Here is a 23,894-nt window from a genome sequence, read left to right on the forward strand (position 1 = left end):
AACAACCCTCTGAACAATCTGTCTCATGACTGCAATCTTGCATCCTCAGCCTTGTCATAGCTAATGCTCATTTTTAGAGCATTCAGAGACAGCCTTTAACTGAAATTCGAAGATTCCAGAAGTGATCCTGGAGATATAGATGAGTCCAATGTGATCAAAGCCCTGGAGGTGAGTTTTAGCTCCTACTTTGTTAAAATAGATGTGAGCCCTTCAGGCAGAAGCCATTTGTCCTGTTATCCAGCTCCCGTGGGGATGATGGAGTTCTGTGGCATGCTGCAATAGGAAATGCTGGGAAGGGGGATTTTGGGGAGGAGGGTGCCTTGGGCAAGCAACAGTCCACAGGCTATTGACTGAACCAGGGAGACTTAAGCTCCAGCTCTGCCAGGTGACAGGAATGGCCCATTTTACATCACCTCGGGAGCAATTCCAAGTCGTCAGTTTTCCTACTGGGAACGATGGTTTACACCCCTTACGGTCAGGGTGTGTGGCAGAGACATCTGAGCTGCCCAGCCCGACATGCCGTTCCCAACACGAGGGATGACTCCCTTCCTGCCTGGATGCCAAATTCAATTTAGTGCTGCGGGGCAGGCAGTAAAAAGCCTGGCGTGGCAGCCCCCGCCCAGCCCAGTAACCTTCCTTGGGGCTGGAAAGGTGACAGGGGACAATGCAGAGGCAGCCACAGGGCAGGCACAATTGTTCTTCTCCCTTTCTTTCTTTAAGTACTGGAGAAGCTTGAGAAAGACACAAAAGACACACCGGGGTCTAATTTCTAAGGGAGGATGGATGGTTTGAAAAGCTGCTTCTTGCATTTTGTTTCCTTCTGCCTTTTTCCAGTTAATAATCACTGTTATTTTGTGCTGCTTGCGTCGGTATTTTTCTCGGTTATTATGTGTCTGCAAAATATTAAGAGCCCTGAAAATTACAATAATAAGGAAAAACAGCCGAGGAAAAACGGTATTAAAAACCAGAGTTCTCAGCCCTGCTCTTCTAGTTGCTCACCAGTGTCAGCAAAGCAGTTTTGGAGACAAAGGTGGGGTATGGTGCAGTTCCTCCAGTGCTCAGACGGGAATTTGCTTTGTGGAAGAATGCATGTCCCCGTGCTTTCTGAGTACTTTCCCATTAAATATTAAAACTTGGCTTAAGTGGACTCATTATATGCCACCCTACTTCTTACCCTGCTCACTGCCTCCACTTAATCTCCTTAAATTCTCTGAACACTTCCCAAATTATTCCAGCTTTGTCTATATTCCTAAAACATGGTGAATAAAATGGTATCTTGTTTGAAATTATATTAGAGTTTCCCCTTTACAGGATACAGTTTCTTCCTTGGCTGCCTGGAAAGTAACAGAAAACCGTTCCTGTATTTCAGATATATTTTCACTTCTTTTCCTGTGGTTTTAAAATATTCCCTGTATCAACTTTTCTGATATTTAATGACATGAGGAAAAAAAAAAAAGTTTAAAAAATGTTAAGGTACCTTCATTGTGAACTGCATACATGTCTTCTCATCGGGTTGGTATGAAATACAAAGCATAACAAATCCCACTAAGGCCACCACACAGACCTGCAAGGGAAGAGACGTAAAATGTGTCAAGGTTAAAAAAACCCTACAAAACACAATTTTCCCCCTGCCCCCAAGCCAAGACACCTTTGTGTGTTTTCAGGACCATAACCCAAGAAGCAGCGTGGAAGCAAAGTCATCAAAGACGCAGCACAGCAACGGCCCCGGGATGTGTGTTGGGTTTTTGCCCATAAAACCATCAAAAAAGAGCAGAAGGCTTCTGAAGTTGGGCTTGCAAGCCCAAAGAGCACCATCCTATGTAGATCTGGGAGCTGAAAGGGATTTTATGTCACCCATGCAAGTTTTAAATCATTAAACCATGGCTGCCACTGGGTAAGAAGCAGCGGAGTTTATTGCAGAGGCTTTCACCCTCTTCTAGAGTGGACACCTTACTAAAGAAGGTATCCATCTCCCCTGCAATCTGAAGCTGTGTTTTAGCCTTGTGACAGTAATTGCTGAAGGTTAAAAGTAATGGAAAAGTATTTGCACACTTGTTTATTCATTTAGCCATCTTTATAATTAATTCTGGATTTATTTGCAGGAGCAGGTACTCACAGGTTGGCATTTTCCATGTAAGAAGGGAAGATCCTCCTCTGAGGAACTGGCCCAATAAATGTGATTTGTTTTTTTGTGTTTAGAAAACTCCGTGTGGCCCCACACTGTGATAAGCACTCCAGTCAAGTGCCCTCCCCTGCTACTTTTTGGAGGATCAGTGAACAAACTTCACAGGAAGACTCAGGAGCAGCAGACTGCTGCTTTTTGGCAGTTCATCCCCTGAATGGAGGAGATGGGTACCCAGGCACCAGGTGAGAGCTCCTTGTGGGGCTGGATCTGGGCATGAGAGGCTGTGGGCAGCTGGAGCTGTGTTCAGAGGAACATGTGCACATTTGAGCTGCCTTGGAGAAACAGGTGAGTTGTTGGCATGCACATGGTTTTAAATGACCCTTCAAATCACACCTTTAAAAGCCATTTTAGGTGTGATGAGCCTTAGTGGGGACTTTGGATGAGATCAGGCACTGTTCTTTCAGAGGTCCTCTCTACATGCAGGGCCAGGAGCAAGTCTTTACCCCTCTGTTAGGAGCATTTTGGTTATAAATGACAGCTATTAAATTCTCAGTGACTACAGCAAGATTCTGTATTTTTTTTACCCCTCCATTTTACTTCTGAAGTTTGGAAGAGTTGCCATTAATTTGAGCATTAATACACTGCTTTCCCGGAGCAGTGGGATTTGCCCTCTTTGGCCAGAGCTGTGTGTGAGCTGCCTTTGCCAAGGTGGGGCTATGCCACAGAGATTCCTGCAGGAGTGTGGGGCTCCATCACAGCTCCATCCCCACCTGCATGCCCTGGAAGCGCTGCTCACACCCAGATTTCTGACTCTACAGGGAGCTTGACCTGCAGTGAAAAATGCCCAGCTGGCCTTTTGGACAGTAATGGATAAACACGTTCTTTTTATGATCTGTTGCAGAAAGTATCAAACTTTTTCCATCTGCAATGCTGGTGCAAGGCCCAAGACAGCAGCCCTGCAAAGGAGAAGTGCCTCCCGACACACAGAGCCATGTCCCTCAAGAACCTGGGTGATTAGTAACACTTTTCCCCATGAAGTTTTATTTCATGTCATTTCAGTGGGACATGAATAGGAAGTATTGCCTGAGAACATTTCTAAAGAATGCGTCAGTATTATTTACTCCTTTCCATGTCATGTGTATTTATATTCTGGTCCTGTGACTTATACACGGCCTCCAATTTATTTCTTTCTTTCTTTTTATTGTTGACAGCCGTAGCTGACAGGGTTGTCTGGGGAAAAAACAACCTTTCTTGTCAAAGGTCCTTCAGTGCTGGGGTTTTTTTGCCCTGTAGTGCTTCTGTGTGACTCAACCATGTTTTATTTCTCGGGATTAATTGTCTATGTCCTTGGTCCCTTGCACTGCATATTAATCTTTTAATTCAATTAACATGCCCATAAAACTTAAATCTCAAGAGATCCTATTGCTGATAATATCCAAATTATAAACTCCCCCAGTGCCAGTAATGGCTGAAGAACCTGCACCAAGAACTTAAAAAACAATACAAACAAACAAACAAAACCAAAAAAACTTAAACACACTGTCTTAACATCATATCCCCAAAATTCATGACAAATCATAGGAGCTCCTCAGATCAAAGCTGAACCTAAGGATTTTCAGGATCTGGTGCTGAAGGATCTTGTTATGAGCAATGAATCAAATTTGCTTTGCTTCAGCTACACTAGTGGGCATTTACAATTGCATGGACTGAGAGCCAGATTTGCCCCCAGGTGACTGCCATGAGACATCATGGGACTGTTCCCACTCCTCCTTCCATTTAACCACAGAAGGCTGACAGAGCTGCATTCATTCCCGAGGGCACAGACCAGTGCTGGAATTTTCTCTCTGCCATCAAGTGCCTCGGACAATTTTTGCAAAGCTCCTGCTGGCTTCACACGTGGCAGGATCTTCAGGAAGCTTCCAATACAAAGGGCTATCAGTTAAAAGGAGCTCAGGATTCCAGCAAGTCTTGGCCAGGATATTTTGGATAGCTTAAGTACTTCTTTTATAACAATACAATAACATTTTTACCTTTTTTTTTTTTTTTTTTTTTTTTTTTTTTTTTTTTTTTTTTAACCAGAGATGTGTGTTTTTCTAAGTGGCAGTAAAAAATAACGTGGCTGAGAATTATGACCCACATATGTTTAACATTTCAGCTCTTTAAAGGTAAATTCACTCCTTGGAGGAAACCAAAGCGTGGAACGTTTATATAGGAAACAGCTCTATGCTGCTATTTTATACATTATTAATAGATCAGCTTTGAATTACACCTGTGAAGTGTAACAGAATAACTATAAAAATCCACTGGTAAGTATTTTTTAGGAGCCTCTAAGTGACTACAACAGCTGCAGGCATGTTACAGGTGCTGTTGATGCTGATTGCTAAGCAGCATTAGGTAATCCTGCATCCTGGTGCTGCAACAGCCACTGCCACATCCCAGTGTGAAGCACACATTTCCCATGCCTTATTGACTGAGCACACAACAGAAAATGCAATTGAACCCACTTCGGCACGTGCTTGCCACCAATCGATGTGCATTTGTTACACAAATAAAACAGATTCTCTGAGACCTGCAGGACAGCACTTAATTAGATCAGCTCTGGTCAACTGTTATCCAGAAACACAGGAATTTGCATTTCTGTGCATATTTCAACTCGAGTTTATTTCAAGATCCTACTTCAAAATTTCCATATGGACTAACACACCCCTTGCCGAATAGGTAGTGACGTGAAAGGTTATCCAAGGGAAGAATTTAATTTTGGAAAGCGCTGCCTAGAAAAAGACCCAAATGTGATACAGAAGTATTTAGGAAAGGTAAAGATTTCATTTTGCTTAAGGCATACCCTGTGAAATCCCCCCAGTTCACAACCCAAGAGAACAGCTATTTACTAACACTGGCTGAAGAACTTAAATATTTAGGCTGTACCAAATTTATAATAATATTTCTTTTTATGGGGGAAGCAGTAGACATTCCTCCCAATGGGTAGGAACAGGGCTGAAAAGTGACTTAAGAATTATTGTTTTTTTAAGCCACAATCAAAACAGGAGGACAAATTTTCCAGCTTGCTCCTACCCCAAAGAAGGCAGGAACCTGTTGCCATGTTATCCCATCTGCTCCTGCAAGGATTCAGCACAAGGTGTATGAAGAGCACAAAGACACCACGTGGCAAGGATGAGGAAGGTTATGTGTAATTAGGGGAAATAAGAACACGTAGGGCACAAATTTCCGCTGTGGTTTGCACTCATTATCTTTGCACGCTGACATATTCATGTGGTTTGCTTTATTCTGACAGATTTCAAAACCACAGATTGCTCTAATCCTGTCTCCATCTCTCCCTTGTATGCTTGTGAAACTGGTTTTCCTTTTGTTGTTGCTACAATTTTAGCCCAAATGTAGAATAGGTGGTTTTCGCTAGCAAACTACCTCCTACCCAGAGCATCCTGAAAACCTTCACTGGTAAAGCAGGAGGGTTGGGAACATCCACCAAGAAATGAAGGCAGGGGACAAAAACCTGGCTCTAAGGAGCATCTTGGGTCTGTGCCACATCACAAGGCAAATGCTGCAAAACTCACAAAGACACAGTATAGCTCTATATATGGGAGCTTTGTTAGCGAGAACCTCCTGCTATAATTTTTAGGGGCAGAAAGCAAACACACTGCAGGACAAAACCTCTCCCAGGTACACCTTGCAATGCCACACAGCACTGCTGGGACCCACAGGAGGACTCTTCCTATTTAATAAGAATGTAAACTCAAACTTCAGGAGGAAAATTGCTGTTAACAGAATTAGGAAGACACTTCCTTTATGGACGAGTTATTTTGTATTGCAGTTGCTGACTTGGAGACACTGGGGATCTTTCTGCTTTTAGGGACACAGGTAAAGAATGATCTCTTGCAGCTATCTCTGGATTTCTGGCTCTCCCTCGCAGGTGATACTTGGCTTAACAGTTCTCCCACCTTATCAGATATGGCAAGGCTTAGCTCCTGTCTACACCTTTGGAGAAGCCACTTTATCCAAGTCTAGCACTCCCCCTGGACACAGATTTCGATGCAGGAAAGAACCTGTCCCTGTTGGCTTTGCCATTATAAACCTGGATCACCTCTGGTGCCAGACATCTCTACAGGTTGTTGCAGACAGCAGCACTGGAGTTGATTTGCTTTATGAGGTCTGAGGAAGCTGTGATGAAAGTGGGTGCTGCAGGCAGCTTTCACTGCCAGCTTTCATCAGCCTCAGGTCAGCCTGGGTCTCACCGTCACATATGAAAGAAGTCACATGTCTGCAACACAGAGGTACTGTGCCCTAATTTATTTATTTTTTTTACGCCTTATAGACTCCTTGCTAAATTTAAGGACAGTTTAGTTGCATGTAAATTAATCCCAGAAATAACAGCTATAAGAATAATAATGACAAACACATAGATTGTGGTTGCAGGCACAGGCCATCATCATCTGGGAAATCATTCTTTTAACAGCCATAAACAATAACTGGGCATCCCTGCCCCACCTACAGAATAAAACAATGTTGTCTTTACTACAGGTCCCTTCCAGCCATTCAATAACACCCCCTGGCAGATCCACAACTTTATCTTAAAACCTGTAAAGTCATCAAAACCCTGCAAGAGGATCCACAATCAAATGAAATGCTATTTTTTCCATAATGATCTTTGCTGTTTAGGTCAGTTGCTCATCACTTATGCTAAGGTAAGATTTAATTCCCTCAGCAAAGGCTACGGTCGCTTACACAGCCAGGAGCTGCAGCAGCAGTCCATTGCTGCTGTTAAAACAAAAATACAGTCCTGGCTGAACAAATGCCTGAGGGATCAAAAAAATAGAATAAAATTAGGAGTTCACAGAGCCAGCAGTGATTTTCAGCCTGAGAAGTGCAGCATGGCTGAGAGTACTCGTGAACACCACCTGTGTGGGGTGTGTCTGTGACTATGAGAGCCACCATCTCCACAGTCATGAGGCTACCTGGGCTAGGGAAACCTGTTTGATATCCCTCTCCAAATTTTACCGAGGCTTTTTGCAGAAATTCCAGCCAGGAATTCTGCAGTTAAACTGTGGGCTAAGCCACAGAGGGGTCCAGGATTAGACCAGCCCCTGGCCAGGTATCAGACACACCTCAGGTGTGCAGAGTACCTTCTCAAACCACTCCTTCAGAATGTTTGAATATTTCTCCCCATCAAAGTTTTCCACTCTACACCTGAGAAAAACAAAAGTGTGAATTTCAGCTAATCAATGCACAGCTACTCTTGGAAGAGGATGAGATTTAATGGCAGAGAGTACACTCTGATGCTACACGTGGCTCTAAACAAGCACTGGTCTCTTCTTCAAGGCAGTCCTTTTGATGTTTGCCCATGGATAACTGAAGCTAGCCTGTACCAAAAAAATAAGGATGCCTGCATGACTTTTGGTGGCTACTTTTATGGCACCAGGTTTTAAGAGTTACCTTCTTTAGAAATTGAAAACAGTTTCCCTAAAAACAAGCAAAAGTAATAGAGACATAAACATTTCTGATTCCAGGTAAATGAAGGTAAATTAAGCTGCTTTTTCAGCTAAAAGACTGCCTGCCTTTTGCACCACACAGCCCTACATCAGCATCACCTCCACCAGGGCAGAGGAGCCAACGTTTGAGCACTAATGCCAAAAAGCCACAAGCCACGGCCACCCATTGAGTGAAGCTCAGGGATCCTCTGGCCTGGGGAAACACCTGGGGAGATGGAGCAGGGAGAAGTGTCAGAGCTTCTGGGCTGTGGGCTCAGCCCATGGCAGATCTTTTGCGATGCTTTTTGCAATAAAATCAGTGACAGCTGGAGCCAGAGTTGGTGCCTTGAGCTGCTTGTAAATCAGCTTTTTAAAAATGTTTTTAAAAGTCCTAATTTTATGAACATCTATACATATACATTTAAAATAGCTTCCAGAAATAATAAACACCCTGGATAATCATTTCTGATCAGCACTTCTGTAACTTTCTTAACTCCCTGAGTCTGCAAAACAGGGCTGAAAAGGGAGCTTGCCCATGAAAACCCTGAAACTCTCCACTTTTGATCGCAGTAGAAATAATCTAAAGTAGGTTTTTCAAGGAGAAATACATCGTTACTTCTTCTGGGTGTCAAAAGGCCACAAGCTAATGAAAAGGAATGAAAAGGATACCATTAATATCTACTGTCTCTGCAACACTTTTCATCCCAGGATCTCAAAGCAAGGGGTGACGGATGGCCACTATTAACCCCACTTTGCAGGGAAAATAACAAAGTCTTAGCAAGGTTAAGTAACTTGCCCAAAGCTGTGCACCAAGGCAGTAGCAAGACACAGGAAAAAATAAAGCCCTGCACTCATGGGTTTGTGAAGAGTTTGTCCAAGCTCCTGCAAAACAGCAAGAAGGATGAGACTGCCAGGGAGTCCAGCCTGCAGTTTGGGGAGCTCAGGACATGTCTCAGGCAACTGCTTCAGACCTGGGCACCTGCACTGTAACTGGCTCCAGGCAAGTTAAACAAATGCTACCCTCACTACTGTTAACTTAATTTATCTGCCTGTCCTTAGCAATGGAGGAGTGACTTTTTATGGGGAACAGGTTGCTGAAGCCTAAAGCAGAAGTGGTAAATCCTGTAGGCTCCATGGTTTCTGTCCATAAAATTTTCCTTTGATTTCTGTCCCATGCCCCACTCATTTGGGACTAAATACATTATGGTTTTATCTGGGTTTTAACTGGTTTTCATGGTGAAATGTTCTTGGTGCAATGGAAGTTGCATTGTTTCCTTCTGCAGAGGCTCAGGAGGGAAGGGCCGATGCTCTGGGGAAGGAGCCCTGCAGGCTTGGAGCCCTCCTCCACTCCCTGTCAGAGGATCACTGGCCACATTTATTCCCCAGGATGGTGAACCCAATCCCTGGCCTGCTCCAGCCTCATAAACCTACAGAGTCAGATTTTGAACCCATTTAATTCAGACTGCCTTGCCTGGTTTTCCTCGCTAGCATTTTCCACTGGCTGCTCCTCTAAAAACAGTTCCTTTCCATTCATGGTAATGCACTGAAGCAGTTGATTTTCAGCAAGGAATGTTGTCACCATTTTGCCACTAATAAAGAAGAAAAAAAAAAAAACCAGTTTTCAATCAATCAGGGTCTATTTAACACATTAGCAATTTTCCTTCATTTTTCTGTCATCCTGCATTAACAGCTGTGAGGTCAAATCCAGCCTGGTGTAATTCCAAAGGAGTAACACCAGGAACAAGTTTTACCCATTATATCTAATGTTGCTAAAAAGGTCTCGATAATAGATTATTTTAAGTTCTTGATTCAGAATACTAATCAAGTCCTTTAGAAAGAGCACTTGAGTGGGATGCTACTACAACAAATATGCTCTGATATTTTACACCACATCTTTCTGTCCTGTTGCTCATTTCTGTGTGAATATATGAGTTTTGGGAAGTCACTTTCTGCTATGAGGTTTGTTCTCAAGCAGCACATGGGTCAGACATCTAACACCTTCCGTGCAGCCCAGGAAGCTGAAAAACCAGTCCACAGGACATCCAGCCACATGCAGGTCCTAGCCAAGGGCTCTCCTTCATGGAGTTTTCCCCAGCTCTCCAGAGGCCAGTCCTCAGCACAGTCCTCAGCACAGCTCACCAGCAGCCCCCTGTGACTGCACATCTGGAATTTCCAGCTCAGCAGCTTCTGGCCATCTCCACCTGATGTCCCACTGGGCATCAAGTCTCTCCATGGAGACACCACAGCACAGGAATGAAGTAAATGCAGCACCTTGTGGCACCTCCTGCAGTTTGCCCCGCAGATGTGCTTTGCACTGCTCTGTGGTACCACAGCCAGTGCTCCACACAGGCTCTGCTACTGGGGCTGCCCCACCACTTCATCCTCTCCTTTCTACCACCAGTTTTCTTTTCACTTCCCTCTGACCTAGCACCAGGTCCCTCCTTCCCTTCTGCTTTGGGCTGAGGGTACAGGAGAGCAGCATGGTTGCCCAGGAGCCTGCCTGGCCAGGTGGCCCCAGCAGACAGTCCCTGTCATCACCCTGAGGGTAAATAGAGGGGCACCAAAAGCCATGAAGTTCATGTTGAGCCAGGAAGGAATTAAACCACGCTCGAGTGTGCTGGTGATTCAGCATCTCACCAGAGTCCCCCAGGTGAGAGTCACCATCTGACTCAGAGCGTAGGTGCAGTCACCTTCCCCACGGGGCAGCCTGCACTGCTCCTCCCGATAGCCAGAGCACCCTGCAACATGAACCAAAACTCCCCCAGTCCCAGGAAATGTTTCCCCAGGGACTACCCTGGCTGGTGAGTGCAAAACATGGCCACCAACCACAGCCACAGAGAGCTGGCTCTTGCTCCGAGTTGAGAACTAGCTCAGGAACACATATGGAGAATCATTCCTGATTTTCAGGGGGGAACTCTGAAAGTGCCTGAGCTTTGCCTCATGTGGGCATCTAAATGTCACCACTGCTGGCAGCTGCTGCTGAGAACAACAAGGGTTAGAGCTCTGTTTTCAGAAAGCAGTGACTTTGGTGGGGCTTCAGGCCTCCCCAAGGGAGGCCAGCCATTTGTGGACATCTCAAATGAATGCTGCTCGGGCCCTGATGACATTCACATGGGCCAGGGGCTGCTTCATGGCTTTTCTCATATCCCTGTCTGTACATTAGTTCAGTCCAGCTCACTCTTTCCCCACTTTTTTCTACTGAAAAAGCTATTTCAAACCTGTGATAGCAACAGTGCTGTCTGGAAAAGACATAATCTGACCTCCAGAATCCTCAAAATAAACAGCAGGAGTGAACATGCCACATATTGCTATTTTATCATCTGTATTCCCTCCTGGTTTGTAACAGCCAAAACTTCCCAGGAGGGAATTCCTCTTCCAAGCAAGGGCAGGCTTTTGCTCCACAAAACACCACTAAACTCTTGGATACCTCTTCAGTCAGAAGAGAAACACGAAGAGATGAGTCAGAGGAGCTCTTCCTCTGGGAGCTCAGACCCTGCTCCTTCCACCCTCTGAAGGGGTGCCCAGCAGGGTTAACACAGCAAACGCCAGTCAGTTCAGATGCTCAGATAACAACAACAAATTACAACGAATTACATTTACAGAAGATGCTCCCATAGCTGTTCAGGGCTTTGAGAAATCTTTTCTCTAAGTACCTAAACACAAATATATTTGCTGGGAATTCTTACAGTCTGACAACACCCAGAAGTGTGCTAACACATCAGGGCATATTTTCAGGACACATTTTCCTGAAACCTGTTGCCTAGGGAAGAAACCTGCATGCTCAATTATATCCATGGCCTATGCCAGGCTTGTAATCACTGACCCCATCCCTCCACGGGCAAACCTCACATCCCCAAGCCCACAGCCAGCAGAGTCACACCACGGATGGCACCACACACCCCGTGCCCACCTCTGCAGGCGTGGCTGCTGCTGGGGAACAACCCAGGCTTCCCCAGCAGGGATGCCTCTGATTTACACTCAGCAGGACGCTGCCCTCTGCCCAGTCCCCCCGGCCCACGCGGCGAGGCTGGAGTGTCACTCCAAAGTGACTTTGCAGGAGCCACCAGCAGGCTCTGGGAAGGGCTCCCTGTCCCAGCCACGTCCACTGGTGCCAGCCCCTTCCCCATGGCCACGTGCAGGCAGGAGCAGCAGTGGGAAGAGGGTTAAATCCCAGCGGTTCTCCAGCACAGCACAGCGAGGAAGCTCCGGAGACACACATGGCTCTCTTCGCCCAGCTAAAAGTTGCGAGTTACAGAGTTATGCTCTCGCTTTCAAAACCTCACGGTTATGGTTTGGTGGGCAAAGAGGGTAGGCAGCATAAGAAATTAACATTTCTTTTCAGCATCACCAGGCAGGAGCTCACTGCAAAGCACAAGCTAGTACATACATCCACTGAACAGCAACCCTGTATTTTATTTCAGGTCTGTTGGGTATTGCAGGGAAGAATACGAAAGGCTGTGTTATTCTGCAGGAGCAGTTTTCCTTGGGAAAGTATAGCCAGACACTTAATCCCAGGAATATTTATAGTTAGCATAACTCAAATGGTGTTGTGCATGCAGTTGGTTAGTCTAAAGTGGAGCGTCATGCAGCTTGCATTAATGCTGGCAAAGGCACTTTATGGAGAAACAGACTGTATGCTTACAATTATCCCAGCCCAATATGGAGTGTCTCTGACTAGCAGAGAGGAACTGATGCCTGCCATAAGGAAGCCCAGCACTGTTACAGAGGTGCCTAAGGCCAGCTGCAGCAACGCCAGCAGCAGCGGGAAACGGCAGCCACAACAAGTGTGGGATTCCTCCTCCTGGCCCGTTTTGGGATCCCCCTTGGCTTTCTTCTGCTTCTTCTTCTTCTTCATCATCGCGGACTCCTGCGTCGAGCCGGTGCTTTTCTCCCCTCCGGGTGCCTTCCCTGTCTGGCTCTGGGTATTTGGGGACGTGCTGTGCTGGGTTTTCTTCTCCTCCTTCCCCATGCCGGCGGATTTTGGGCTTTCACGCGCGTGTGTGCGCGCACGCCGACGGGGGTGAGAGTTTTCTGCCCCCCAAAGCTTCGCTTTGTGCCGGCTGACTTGTTCCTGGTATTTGAATCAAGGAGGCTGAACAAATATGGAAAACATTTGGAAGCAGATTGTCAGAGCTTCGAAATGCCACATATAGCCCGGAGAAGGGGGGGATGCAAGGGGGTAGCGAACTGCCAACAGTGCAGGCGCCGGCTGTGCGCGCACAGGGCCGGGCGTGTGCGCTCACACGGCTCCACAGGTGACAGCGCACCTTTGGGGCTTGGGGACGGGCAAACAGCAGGGCAGGAATTCCGCACTACCGGCTGGTGAACAGCAGGGAAATCTGCCTCGCCAGGGAGCCGGGAATGCTGCGGTGCCCGTGCGGGGAGCTCGGGACACCGCGGCTCCCCTGGGGGCTGCCGGCAGGCAGAGCTGGCCGGCGGCACCCACAGCACCGTGCCCATTCCACACACCCGCTGAAGCACTTTAAACAGGAGCCCGTGGCAGGGAACTGATTGCATGTATGGAAAGCACGAAATTAATACAAAATGAAATACAAGTTAATGTCCCGGGGAGCCAAAAGGGATCCTGTCTCTTCCCAAAAGTTGCAAAAACACGGCTAGGTGTGTTTTATGATGAGACAGACAGGGACCAGCAGTGAGGACTTGGTAGGACTGGAGTTTCTGGGTAGTGGTAAGTGTGGAGACAACATCTGCAGAGTGTGTTTCCAGGGCTGCAAGTTATCCATACCAGAAGATTGTTTATGTTACCTAAAAGAGAGAGGGATGTCTTATTGTGGGCATGTGGTCACTGCACTTCATCTATATGTGGGCTCAGGCTGCTGCTTGGAGACAGCACAGCAACAGAAGTGGTGGAATTTCTCCTGAAATACTCAAAAGTTGCTCTCTGGCTGAATCCAGCACTGGGAACCCTGGCAGAGCCTCTCAGACACTGGAGGGGCTTGCCCATGGAGGGGGACTGGGGTGTGCAGAGACTGAATTCTGTCTCTGTGAAGAGGAGGGAGCAAGAAGAGGAGGGTGCTGAGTGATGCTGTGCCGGGGCTGTGCCAGCAGCCCTGAGTTCAGCCAGGCCATGGTGCACAGATCCTGCAAGGGAAGACCAAGAGAAGCAGGGAGGCTGTGGGAAGCTTGTGCTTAGCTCAGGCCAGAGGAATTACTCAAAAGCTTAGGGGTAAACAGGTGCTTGACTGCTTTGCTGGCCCGGGGCCAAGTGTGTACAGCCTGATGTACGACATCGCTCCTCCATGCGTGCAGTTCCATGTCCCTACTGGCACAGGGACACCCTGGGGACATGTGGGCTTGTGCTGCTGCCCCACAGATACCAATGAGAGAACCTTAAATGGATCAGCCAGTTCTGTCCCCACCATGGAGCTGTTGCAGTTTTTTCCTTTCCCATAGAAGCAGACAGCAGGAGCAAAGCGCTGGGAGGAGTGGGGCAGGTGGAAAGAAGACAGAAAGAACACATCAGAGACTGGAGGTGTCCCCACCAAAATTGCCTTTGGATGTGGCAGAGCAGGGATTGGTCAAAATGGTGAGGCACTCAGAGAGGATCTTACACATGCTGATATAGCATTGAGGAAATATTTCCTCTGACACGCTGGCAGTGCCTTCTGAGAAACTACTCTATTTCCAGCTCTTTATGGCATTTAACAGCAATGAACTGTGCCCTCTGTATTAATAAATTATGATGTCACTTTGTTTTATGGATTAAGCAATATCCTCTTTGGTTATTTATAATACTGAACGGATGAAAGAAAACTAGAAACAAAGTGGTTTCAGATGCTTTCTGCACACATAACTCTCGTGCTACATCCATGGAGTGAGATTAAGATACATTGTTCAAAAAAGGAAGAGGAAAATAAACAAGAGGTGAGAAAAAATAGAAAAAAAAATCCTTCTCTAGTCATGTTGCGTAGAGTACCATGTTTTCACAGTTTCCCACCAAGATGTTCTGTCACTATCATTCACTTTTTAAAATATCCTTACAATAACTTGCACTCACTGGTATATCTTGCCTATCAAAGCCACACACAATTATATTTAACCACAGCTTTGAGAAGGACAGGGTGTTCAAGGATCGTCACCAAGGTCAGACCAGGAAACAGTGGCAAAGCTGAAGGCATGTTTAAATGATGCCCGGTTGAACATCTACCCTAATAAAAATAAGAATGAAATGAAGTTAGAATTTTCTTTTCCTTTATGTCCATCCATTTCCCTGGTTCTATCCCATGGATTTTTACTGTGGTTTTTCCCTCAGGAAAACCCCTGGTTTAGTGCCTGGATTTGTGCTCGTGGCTAGATTTATGATTGCTGTCTTCTCAAAGGGGCCAAAATCCAATTTCTTTACTCCTGCTGACATTCATATTGGTTTCAGTGGGAGCAATTGCCTGAGGAGGATGAACAGGATTTAACCCAAGGTCAATAAAATTAACAAGAACTTCTCTTATGGCCAATAACAACCCTTATTTATCTCTGGGTCAGAGAATCTCTGGTAAAACAGGTGCCTAAATATCTTTGCAAGTAACTAAAAAATGAGGCCATGCTCAAGGACAGCAGGCAGAATATCTCCTACAGGGTATAGGTGGGATGTCCACTTGGGTCCCAGATTCCTGCAGCCCTTTTGAAAATTCCAGCTGGTGCCCAGAGTCCTTAGGGCAGGAGAATTCTAGGCCAGCTCAGGGGACATCTTCTGTGCAGTGGCAGAAAGGTTTGGGTATGAAACCATGAAATGTGGTCAACGTAGAGCAGAGTTGCCTTCTCCCAGCTGCCGGGTCTGGAGTAGCTGTTCCACATGGTTTTTCCAAGAAAAACAAAGACATTAGTTGCCATCTACCCTACCCACTCTGAGACAAGGAGCCTCTCCTTGGCTTCTTGCACACTTTACGGCATATCCATCTTAGAATCCCAGCATTTCTAATCTCTGCAGCAATACATAAATAAATGGCTATTTAGAGAGAAAATTTGGAGTCAAATATATTTTAAAAGTTCTGGGCAGGGATATTGCTGATTTTAAATGATTAAACAGTGTGTACCAGGGGTTCTTTTGCCGTGGCTAGCTGTTCCTGCAAAGCCGAACTCAGATATCTTACATGCTGGGAAGTTTAATGGGGATGGAGAAAAAAGACGGATGCAGGATTGATCTTCCGTACTTATTATCTGAACCAGATTGTGTTTGCTGATTCCACTTGGCATTAACAATCGAGTGTAAAACAGCTGTGAAGGAACTCATAGCAATGACAAATTAAAAGAATTACATTTTTGGAAATTGAAAGATTAAATGAGGACACTGAAATAAAACTAAATTTTCTCGAGTAATACATCTTCCGGATGTCACTTGGATTTTCCCAGCAACACAAGAATAATCATTACCCTTTTATGCCCAAAGGCCCTGATTAAGTATGTTCTTAAATTAAGCACATGCTTGAATACCCTTCCTGGATGAGGATGCTTTTTGATTTGAGCCCAGCTAGCATCTCTCATGTGGCACACAGTTGTAATTTCATGTCCTTTACACAAAATGAGTCATGTTGCACAGCTTTTCCATGGCCAGACACCGTCCTCTGTTAAACATTGCCTGCTCTTGTTCCTCTCCTTGCCAGAAAGCAGCGCAGCCTGGGTGACGGTGACAACAAGTCAAAGAGCACACACAACGCCAGGCGTGGAAAAGGCAAGCTTTGGGCTGCAGCTTTGTGGTGACACAGACTTTCCTACTCTTCTCCCAGGGCCAGGGACACACAGCGCTGCATGCAGCTCCAGAAAGCTGGGATTTTTTCCCCACTGCCATCTTTGCCCTGGAAATAGAGTGGGATTGGCGTGGTTGGGCTGCCAGAGACGCACAGGCGCTCACTCCCTCATAATCACATTTACACAGATATTTCTCCCAGGCATCAGCACCCCGGCCAAGCGCCAGTGGCAGGGTTGCAGCACACAAATCCAGAGCAGTAGAATTAACAAGGAACAAAAGCTTGGACAGGGCTGTCCTTGTTGCCCCAACATTCGGCTCCCTTTGCCCAAGGAGCAACTCCACAAAAAGCTGCTGCTGACCCAGGGGTCCCCTCAGGGATGCCACCCCCAGCATGACAGCTGGAGTTGGGAGGGAGCCAAATGTGCCACAACCAGCCGAAGGATCACCACTCTCCAAGCCAGTCTGGGCTAAGGAGAAGCTAAGACCCTGCCTAACCTTTGCATTTTGTTCCCCTGATCCTGTCACCCCACAGCAAGCCGTGGACCGCAGAGCTGGGCCAAGCACTGCCACGTAGCCAAAGCTCAGCACAAAGACTGGGCCAGACTGGGAGGGGGAATTCCCCATTAAAGCAAATGATGAAAGGTTCTCCCTGAAAAAAGGTGTAAAGTCAAGCTGAGATTTTCAGAACCTCATGCCCATGGACAACAGAAAATAACAACATGTAGCTCTTGAAAGCACATTTGCATAAAAGACAAGGCCAATTAGAAATGGGTCCAACATCTGCCACAGCCACTTTTATAATTCAGGTCATCTGGAGGTGAGGCTTGTTTTTGACAGGTCTTCTGAGGCCAGTTCACATTGTTTTGAGTGTTTGTAGGCTCTGCTGTGAGAGCTGAGTCATGCCAGGTGACCTCCAGAGGAATCATCCATCCCACTGTATTCTTTGCATGTGCTTCATGTGCCCTTTAGGCATCACTAGGGGTGCGACCAAGGTACAGAGCATTTCAGTTTAGCTGTTGGGGTTAAGAGATGTGGAAAGAAATAGAGAACAGGAGTCGTTTTATGTCAGGGTACTCCACCCCTGGAGGCCACTTATTTAAAAATGCACCTTACTCTCTCCTTGAGAGTTGCCTCTGACCACGAAGTAAATTTGTGCGCATAAAAAAAATCAGCTTGGGAAGAAATTGTGCCTTGCAGTCTCCAAAATTATTGTGCTACACCAGTTTAAATTCCTAGACCTTTGCTTTTGCTAAAGCTCCCTTAGATGCCTTATGCCTGGGGCTCCTCACCTCCAGCTGTGCTTCCCTGAATACACAGAGTGGCCCAGGGATTTGTGGGAGTCTCCTGTATAAAACTTAACAATGTTTAAGCTGCCCATAATGATCTGACTGTTTCTGCCTCATCTTCTACTTCTATGGCAGGTTCTTTGGGGTGGAAGGCGTATATTATCACATTTCTGCATGAGGCCTGGAGAGGATCCTTAGGGGCTACAACTGATAGTCCCTCAAAACTGGGCTGGAGAAGTAAGAAATGAGAAGCTGAGATGCTACACAAAAGCAAAATTAAGTGCTGCAGCTTGCTCTGCAGATCACCACACTCTGGTGAGTATTTTATACCAGCCCAGAGACCTTTGTATCTCCCTGAGCAAGGTTAAGGAGTCTGAAAACCAGGGATGACCAGTTTACAAACACTGTGACCTTTCTAAAGCCAGTCCTCTCTCTTTGCCATGCATATCTGTCAAAATATGTTAATGAGATATTACGGCTCTTAGATCTTCTCACAGTTGTTAATCACTACCTGGTTAAACAGAGGCAAATCCTCTCAGCTGTGATCTTGCTGAGGATAACAATTAGATCTATTCTATGTCTGTGCTCACAGGAATGCATTCACACACTCCCGTGCACATGCAGGGCTCAAGAGGCTGCCTTAAACCATATACTGCAGTTCCAGGAAATCTGCCTGTGGCTTTACACCAGGATATAGGCATTGTGGGCAGCAGAGGGAAGGGCTAGGGCTCCTGCTCTCACTTTTCATTAATGAGAGGGATTAAACGAAGGAGCTTCATAGCAGTGGGTGCCAAATGTGCTCAGCTTGTCCCATGCAAGTGGATGTTTTGTAATAAAATTAGAAAGGCCTTATTTCAAGAGACTCATGAAAAAAACTTGTTCTAAGCCAGTGTAATGCTACCAGCAGCTCTAATAAGGTGTTCTCTCCAAAGATCCAGGACAAACTTTGTGGAGCATATTCATACGTATCTCATTTCTGGCACTTTCTGGAACGCAAAGACACTCAGGGCTTTGTTTCTGCAGCTGGCTCAAGGTCTCACGCTGGCACTTGGGCAGTCTCAGTGTTACTTACTGCTCCAGTAGTACTTCAAGGCCTGATGTACTCACAGGCACTGCAGGTTCCTGAAATACACTTTGGGGTCCTCTGGAAGGCACCAGCTGGAATTTCCTGTGAAGAAGTCAGTCTTTCAAAAGCAAGTGGCTGTGATTTTCCTCCAACCAGGGTCCACCATAAGTGGTGGCTTTCCTCAGAGTCATCTTTGGAGCCCTGAAGTGCCTGAGTGCTGGAGCTAATTTCTTCAGCCCATTTGAAGCTGACCTTGGTATGGCCAAGATGTGCCTTTACCTAATGGCTGGTTCAGAGATGGACCCCGTGATCTTCCCTGGGGACAGGAGTCTGGAGTGTACTGGGGTTCATCTTTTCCAGTCTCCTCCTGAGCTTGCCTTAGCAACTATAGGGCCCAGTAGATGCTGGGCCATAATCCTCTGCTTCACAAAGAGCTGGTTACTCCCAAAAATCAGTATGCCTTTTCTTCCTTTACATTGCATCAAAGTAAACCATCTATAAATCATCTCCACAAATGACCAAATCTGTCTGGTCTTCATCTGAGCTGAAACAGAGGCCTGGGGTCTGGGCTAGAACTGTGTGACAGATTTGGGAGCCTCAACCTCTGCCCACCTCTTCCCTGGAAACAGCTCCCTGGGCCTTGTCTCTGCCCTCCACCTGGGCTCAGTTTCCCTCTGAGCAGCAAAATCAACATGGCTTCATGTAGTAATGTAAAAGGGTTCTTGAGGACACAGAGCTCTCTGTGCTGCCAGAATTACTGCATGTGCTCCACCAGATGTTGAAGAGTATTCCCTCCCATCCCAAGTTACCCTGGGTATTATGTTTCCCTGGCTTGACATTGTTATGAAATGTCAGAGCTTCGCAACTTGTCTGACTCTTTTGCAATGTCCCCAAGGGAACACAACTGCTTCCAAAGCATTGGTTAGGTCTGGCAAACCCTACGGACTTGCACCATCTTTCCCTCCGGAAGAACCTCAACCATCTCTGCAAGATAGGTGAGACATAGTGGGGTAGGAGGTGAAAGCAAGATGAACTGAAAGCAGATCTGGAAGGTAGCTGCTGGTGGATTTGTCTGAGGGCTGCCTGGGGACTGCTTTTAGTCCATATTTTTCTGTCACACAAAAGAGGGAGGAGTGCGTGGTGAAATTTCCTGATGACACAGACATGCGAGCGCTTGTCAATACAGAGAGGCCCCAGCCTATCAAACAGGAAGAACTGCGTGACCTCGAGGGTGGGAACAATGGGAATAGGACGAAATTCAATTGTGCCAAATGTAAGGTTTGGCACGTAAGGCTGAAGGGCCAGAGTTTCTCTGGGAAAAAAAACATCTCAGGCGCCTTGGCTGGTCACAGGATTCCCTTGAAATGGCAGCACGGCACAGTCATAGAAAAAGGTAAATGTGAGAAAGGATGAATCAAGTATTTCCCACAGGGGACTGAAAAGTATTGGTGATGGAGAACAAGTACTGGTGGGCCCTGGGAGGAGGCTGGACTCAGCTTTATTCATCTCTGTTAGAGAAAGATGAACTGCGACAGGACCGAATGTAACTAAGGGTGCTCAGTGGGGGCTGCAGACCCTACGTAACGATAGGAAACTCAAAGGGATTGCCTGGTTCTGCCCAACAACATTAGAGGTTAGAGAGGACACGATTGATCTATAAATATCCTGTGTTAAACTTAAAACAATGTTGGCACAAGGACAAATGGATACAAATGGCCATGAGTGTGTTTAGCCTGGGAACCATTCTGGCCATTGGAGCAGTGAGGGGGAGGAACAGCAAGGAACAGCTTGTTGTAAGGCACTGCAGCATCAATTTTTGAATTGTACCATTTGACATGGGGCTGGAAATGATTCAGTGATACAGAAAGTGCCTTCCCTTCCAAATGCCCATTATGGGTATGCTTTTGGAGCCTTCTTGCTCATATGGGTGCCCTAACTCGGCCACAGGAGAAGGCAAGGCTGTCAATCCCTTGACTAGTTGTGTTAGGGCTTGGCATAATCGAACTCCTAATTTGTTAGTGGAAACTATTTTGATTTCATGCATTTCTTACAGAATAAACTGGAGGCTTACATCAGTAACCAGTTCAGTTCCCCTTTTTTTTTTTTCTTTTTTTTTTTTTTTTTGTAGTTAATACTTTGTACTTATATAGCATCTTTCATCTTTCAAAGTGCTTTACATACATTAATTATTTAATTCTCCCCGTACCCCCTTTGATCTAGGCAACTATTATGATGCTCAGTTTACAAGTGGGGAAAGCAAGCATAGAACAAATCCTTGCTGCCAGGCTCATCCCACCAGGACTGATGCAGCTTTGTGGCTCGAAAAGGCAAGGAAAGGTTCCATGATGTGCACAGGGTCCACAAGCAATCCAGTGAAAGAAATAGGGTGACAACTCTCCTGGATACCCCCTTGTTCCGAAGAGGGAGCAGACAGCGAGGCTGCCAGTGAGGATGCTGTAAGGATAATAAAGGACTAGAAAGTAATGTGCCTTGTGCTCCAGAGAAAGACCCAGAACTCAGTTTCATCAGAGCAAGCAGAACAAAGCCATCACAGTGGCTAGGTGACTAAGGCCCAAGGAACAGGAATAAATACACACAGTTAGAAGTAGCAAATGAATAAGAGCTGACATCAATCTGTGTAGACATGCATTCAGTGGAATGATGTGAGTCTTCCCTCTCAGTTACAAAAAAAAATAACATCTGATGTATTTTTGATTGTTCTTGTGTTGAATGTTTACATCATTTTTCAGAGTGACTGTCAGAGTCTGACCTGGAGATTTCATTGCTAAATAACGGAGCCACTTTTCTTGCAAATTCACAGAGTGATGTTGTTCGTGTGTTTTGGGTTGCTGTGATGATATCAGAACACTGCAAATGCGCTCTGCCTTGTTCCAAAGAGAAGTCTCATATTCCACCTCTCTTTTTCACCCTTTTTAAAGGACATTTTTTGTCTTATAGGGGCAAGCAGTGTAGTTTGTGAGGCAGAACAGAAACCTGGGAACAATACACTTGAGAGCCAGTGCCCATTCTGATGATGGTTTGGAGTCTGACATTGCTGCATCTCAGTGGCCAGTGCCCAGAGTGGGAGTTAAAACACCAGGGTACTGACTTTGACAGGTACTGACTCATTTTGAGGCCAAGAGAATGTCATTCAGCACTAACTCACTGTCCAGCCTTATGGGATCAGGAATCATGGCCCTGTGCGTCCTCCTCCTGGCACAGCAATCACAGCTTGTGCCCAGAGCAGCTCCTGTGCTCCTCTGGGTCAGTCAGCACTTTAACATAATGTCCTTTTTTGGGGGAAAAAAGGGGGAAAGGGCCTGAATTTAGTCACATTTTTCCTGCAGCAAAACTCTTTCCTCTTCCTGCTAGCATTAATTCCTAGAGAAGTAAAAATGGCTAAGGTTTTTTAATTTCACGGCCATTTTGATATGCTAAATGGTGCCAAGAGAGTCAGTGCAAAATTAACAGAGTTCAAGTCTCCATGGAACATGGAAAATGTAGTTAAAATAGTGCTGCTAAAGATTTTGTAATTAGCAGAAATTATTTTAAAGCGTAGCATTTTTAATTAGCTGCGAATGCCGCTCACTCTACATCAGTATTACCCACAAAATTGGCTACACCTAAGACAGTTAAGCTCCTCACCTGCACAAATCCCTCAGGAATCCACAGGTTATAACTGAGATCCATGGAGCTGTGCACTAACTGAAAGGGAAACTGTGATAATGGAACAATGCTGAAAGCACAGTCTTCTAACAAGCACAGTAGAGTCAAAGATGCCGTTGGCTATTGTCTTGTTGGTTCACTCCCTCCTGCCAGAGATCCTCTGTGTTTCTTAGTATTAATTTCTTATTCTCCATTCCTCAGGACCTGTGTTGAAGCAGGGTTCTCTTCTACCCCACTCGAGATCATCCCAGCTCACTGCAACCACGGACTTCCTCAGTATTTGGTAACGGTCCTTAATTCCAGAAAATCTCCTTCTGCAGTTGTGGACTTGCCTTCCTCTCCAGGCCCTTTTCCTTTCTTTGGGAAGTCCCACAGTGTGAGAAGAGCAAAGCAGCATACCTCAGTGCCCAGCCTGGCAAGGTGTGCAGGGAACTGGCTATGTAGGAGGAGACAGAGGCTGCCCAGATGATGAGAGAAAGGCTTTCCTGAGGACCCTCGGTGTCCACAGGGTGCTCAGGCTACCTCCAGGTAATGCATGGGATGTGCATCCCTAAATGAGGCTGGTGAGCTGGGCTGAGGTCTGTCTGAGGTCATACAGACAGCCTGTGGCAGGGATGGGAGTTGTCCTCCTACCATCAGAGCCCAGGCAAATGCCTTTACAGTAAGGTCACTCATGCCTTTAATTCCTCTGCTGCAGAGGAGTTATTAGCTGTATATTAGAAACACTATGCCCAGGGAAATTTAAACTTCAGTTGGCCGCTCATGTAGCACTGTTACAGTGACATTTATAAAAATCAGTTCACACACAACAATGAGACAACAGGGAGAGACAATTACTATGGGCTGTCCATGTGGCTGAAAACCCACTGACCATCCTGTGGTTCAGGACCATCACTCACACAGCTGTGCCCTGTCAGTGCTAGCCTGGGGGTTCTCAGGTATCCAGACAAAAATTGGTGGGTGGATGGCAAATGGTGAGGCCCTCTCCTAAACATCTCTTCCATGTCATTGCTGCACAAGAGACAAGGAAGAGCATTTCTTTCAGGATACACAGCATTTGTGAAATCTCAACTGGTTTCAAATGTGGAACTTCCAGTTCAAGCTATGTTGAAAAAAGCACCAAAAGGTTGGGGGTTATTAATATGTTGTAAATGAAACTACAGGAAACTTCAGATGGAAAGGCCAGCTATGTGGAATGAAGAAAGCAGCAACAGATATCTCTTTTAAACCAGCTTTGGACAGTGAATTGAATTTGCACAGGTCAGTTCAATCCTGGTACTTCTAAACCTCTCAATAATTCACTGTGCAGCTGTAATAATTTCTAACACAACTTTCTTAATGTAGTTTTTCAAATCACAAAGGAGCAGAAATTCCACAGTCTCGTGCCCCTCTGGCAGTCCCATGGCTCATCAGCAGGGCTGTAAAAGCAGGAGGTACCAGGTGAGACACCTCAGACAGCCCAGGGACTGACAGCAGCAGAGAGGTGGTGCAGGATGGGAGGCAGTGGAAAGACCCATGGCAAACCCCTAACATGACACTGAGCCCTCGTGCCAAATTTCAAACCCCT

The 23,894-nt window shown here is 46.1% G+C and overlaps 1 protein-coding gene across 1 annotated transcript in view; it reads right to left on the bottom strand.

The window, feature by feature from the left end:
- LOC131592289 (sarcospan-like) overlaps positions 1-12,702 on the bottom strand; it is a 17,675-nt gene extending 4,973 nt beyond the window's left edge. Inside the window, exons 1-2 of the mRNA XM_058863703.1 lie at positions 12,251-12,702; positions 1,478-1,564 (exon numbers count right to left, since the gene is read on the bottom strand). Of these exons, the coding sequence (XP_058719686.1) occupies positions 1,478-1,564; positions 12,251-12,577 (414 nt within the window). The 5' untranslated portion in view covers positions 12,578-12,702. The remainder of the gene's footprint in view (positions 1-1,477; positions 1,565-12,250) is intronic.
- Positions 12,703-23,894: the final 11,192 nt, after the last annotated feature.

The sequence above is a fragment of the Poecile atricapillus genome, chromosome W (genome assembly GCF_030490865.1).
Source record: "Poecile atricapillus isolate bPoeAtr1 chromosome W, bPoeAtr1.hap1, whole genome shotgun sequence".
Lineage (NCBI taxonomy): Eukaryota > Metazoa > Chordata > Aves > Passeriformes > Paridae > Poecile > Poecile atricapillus.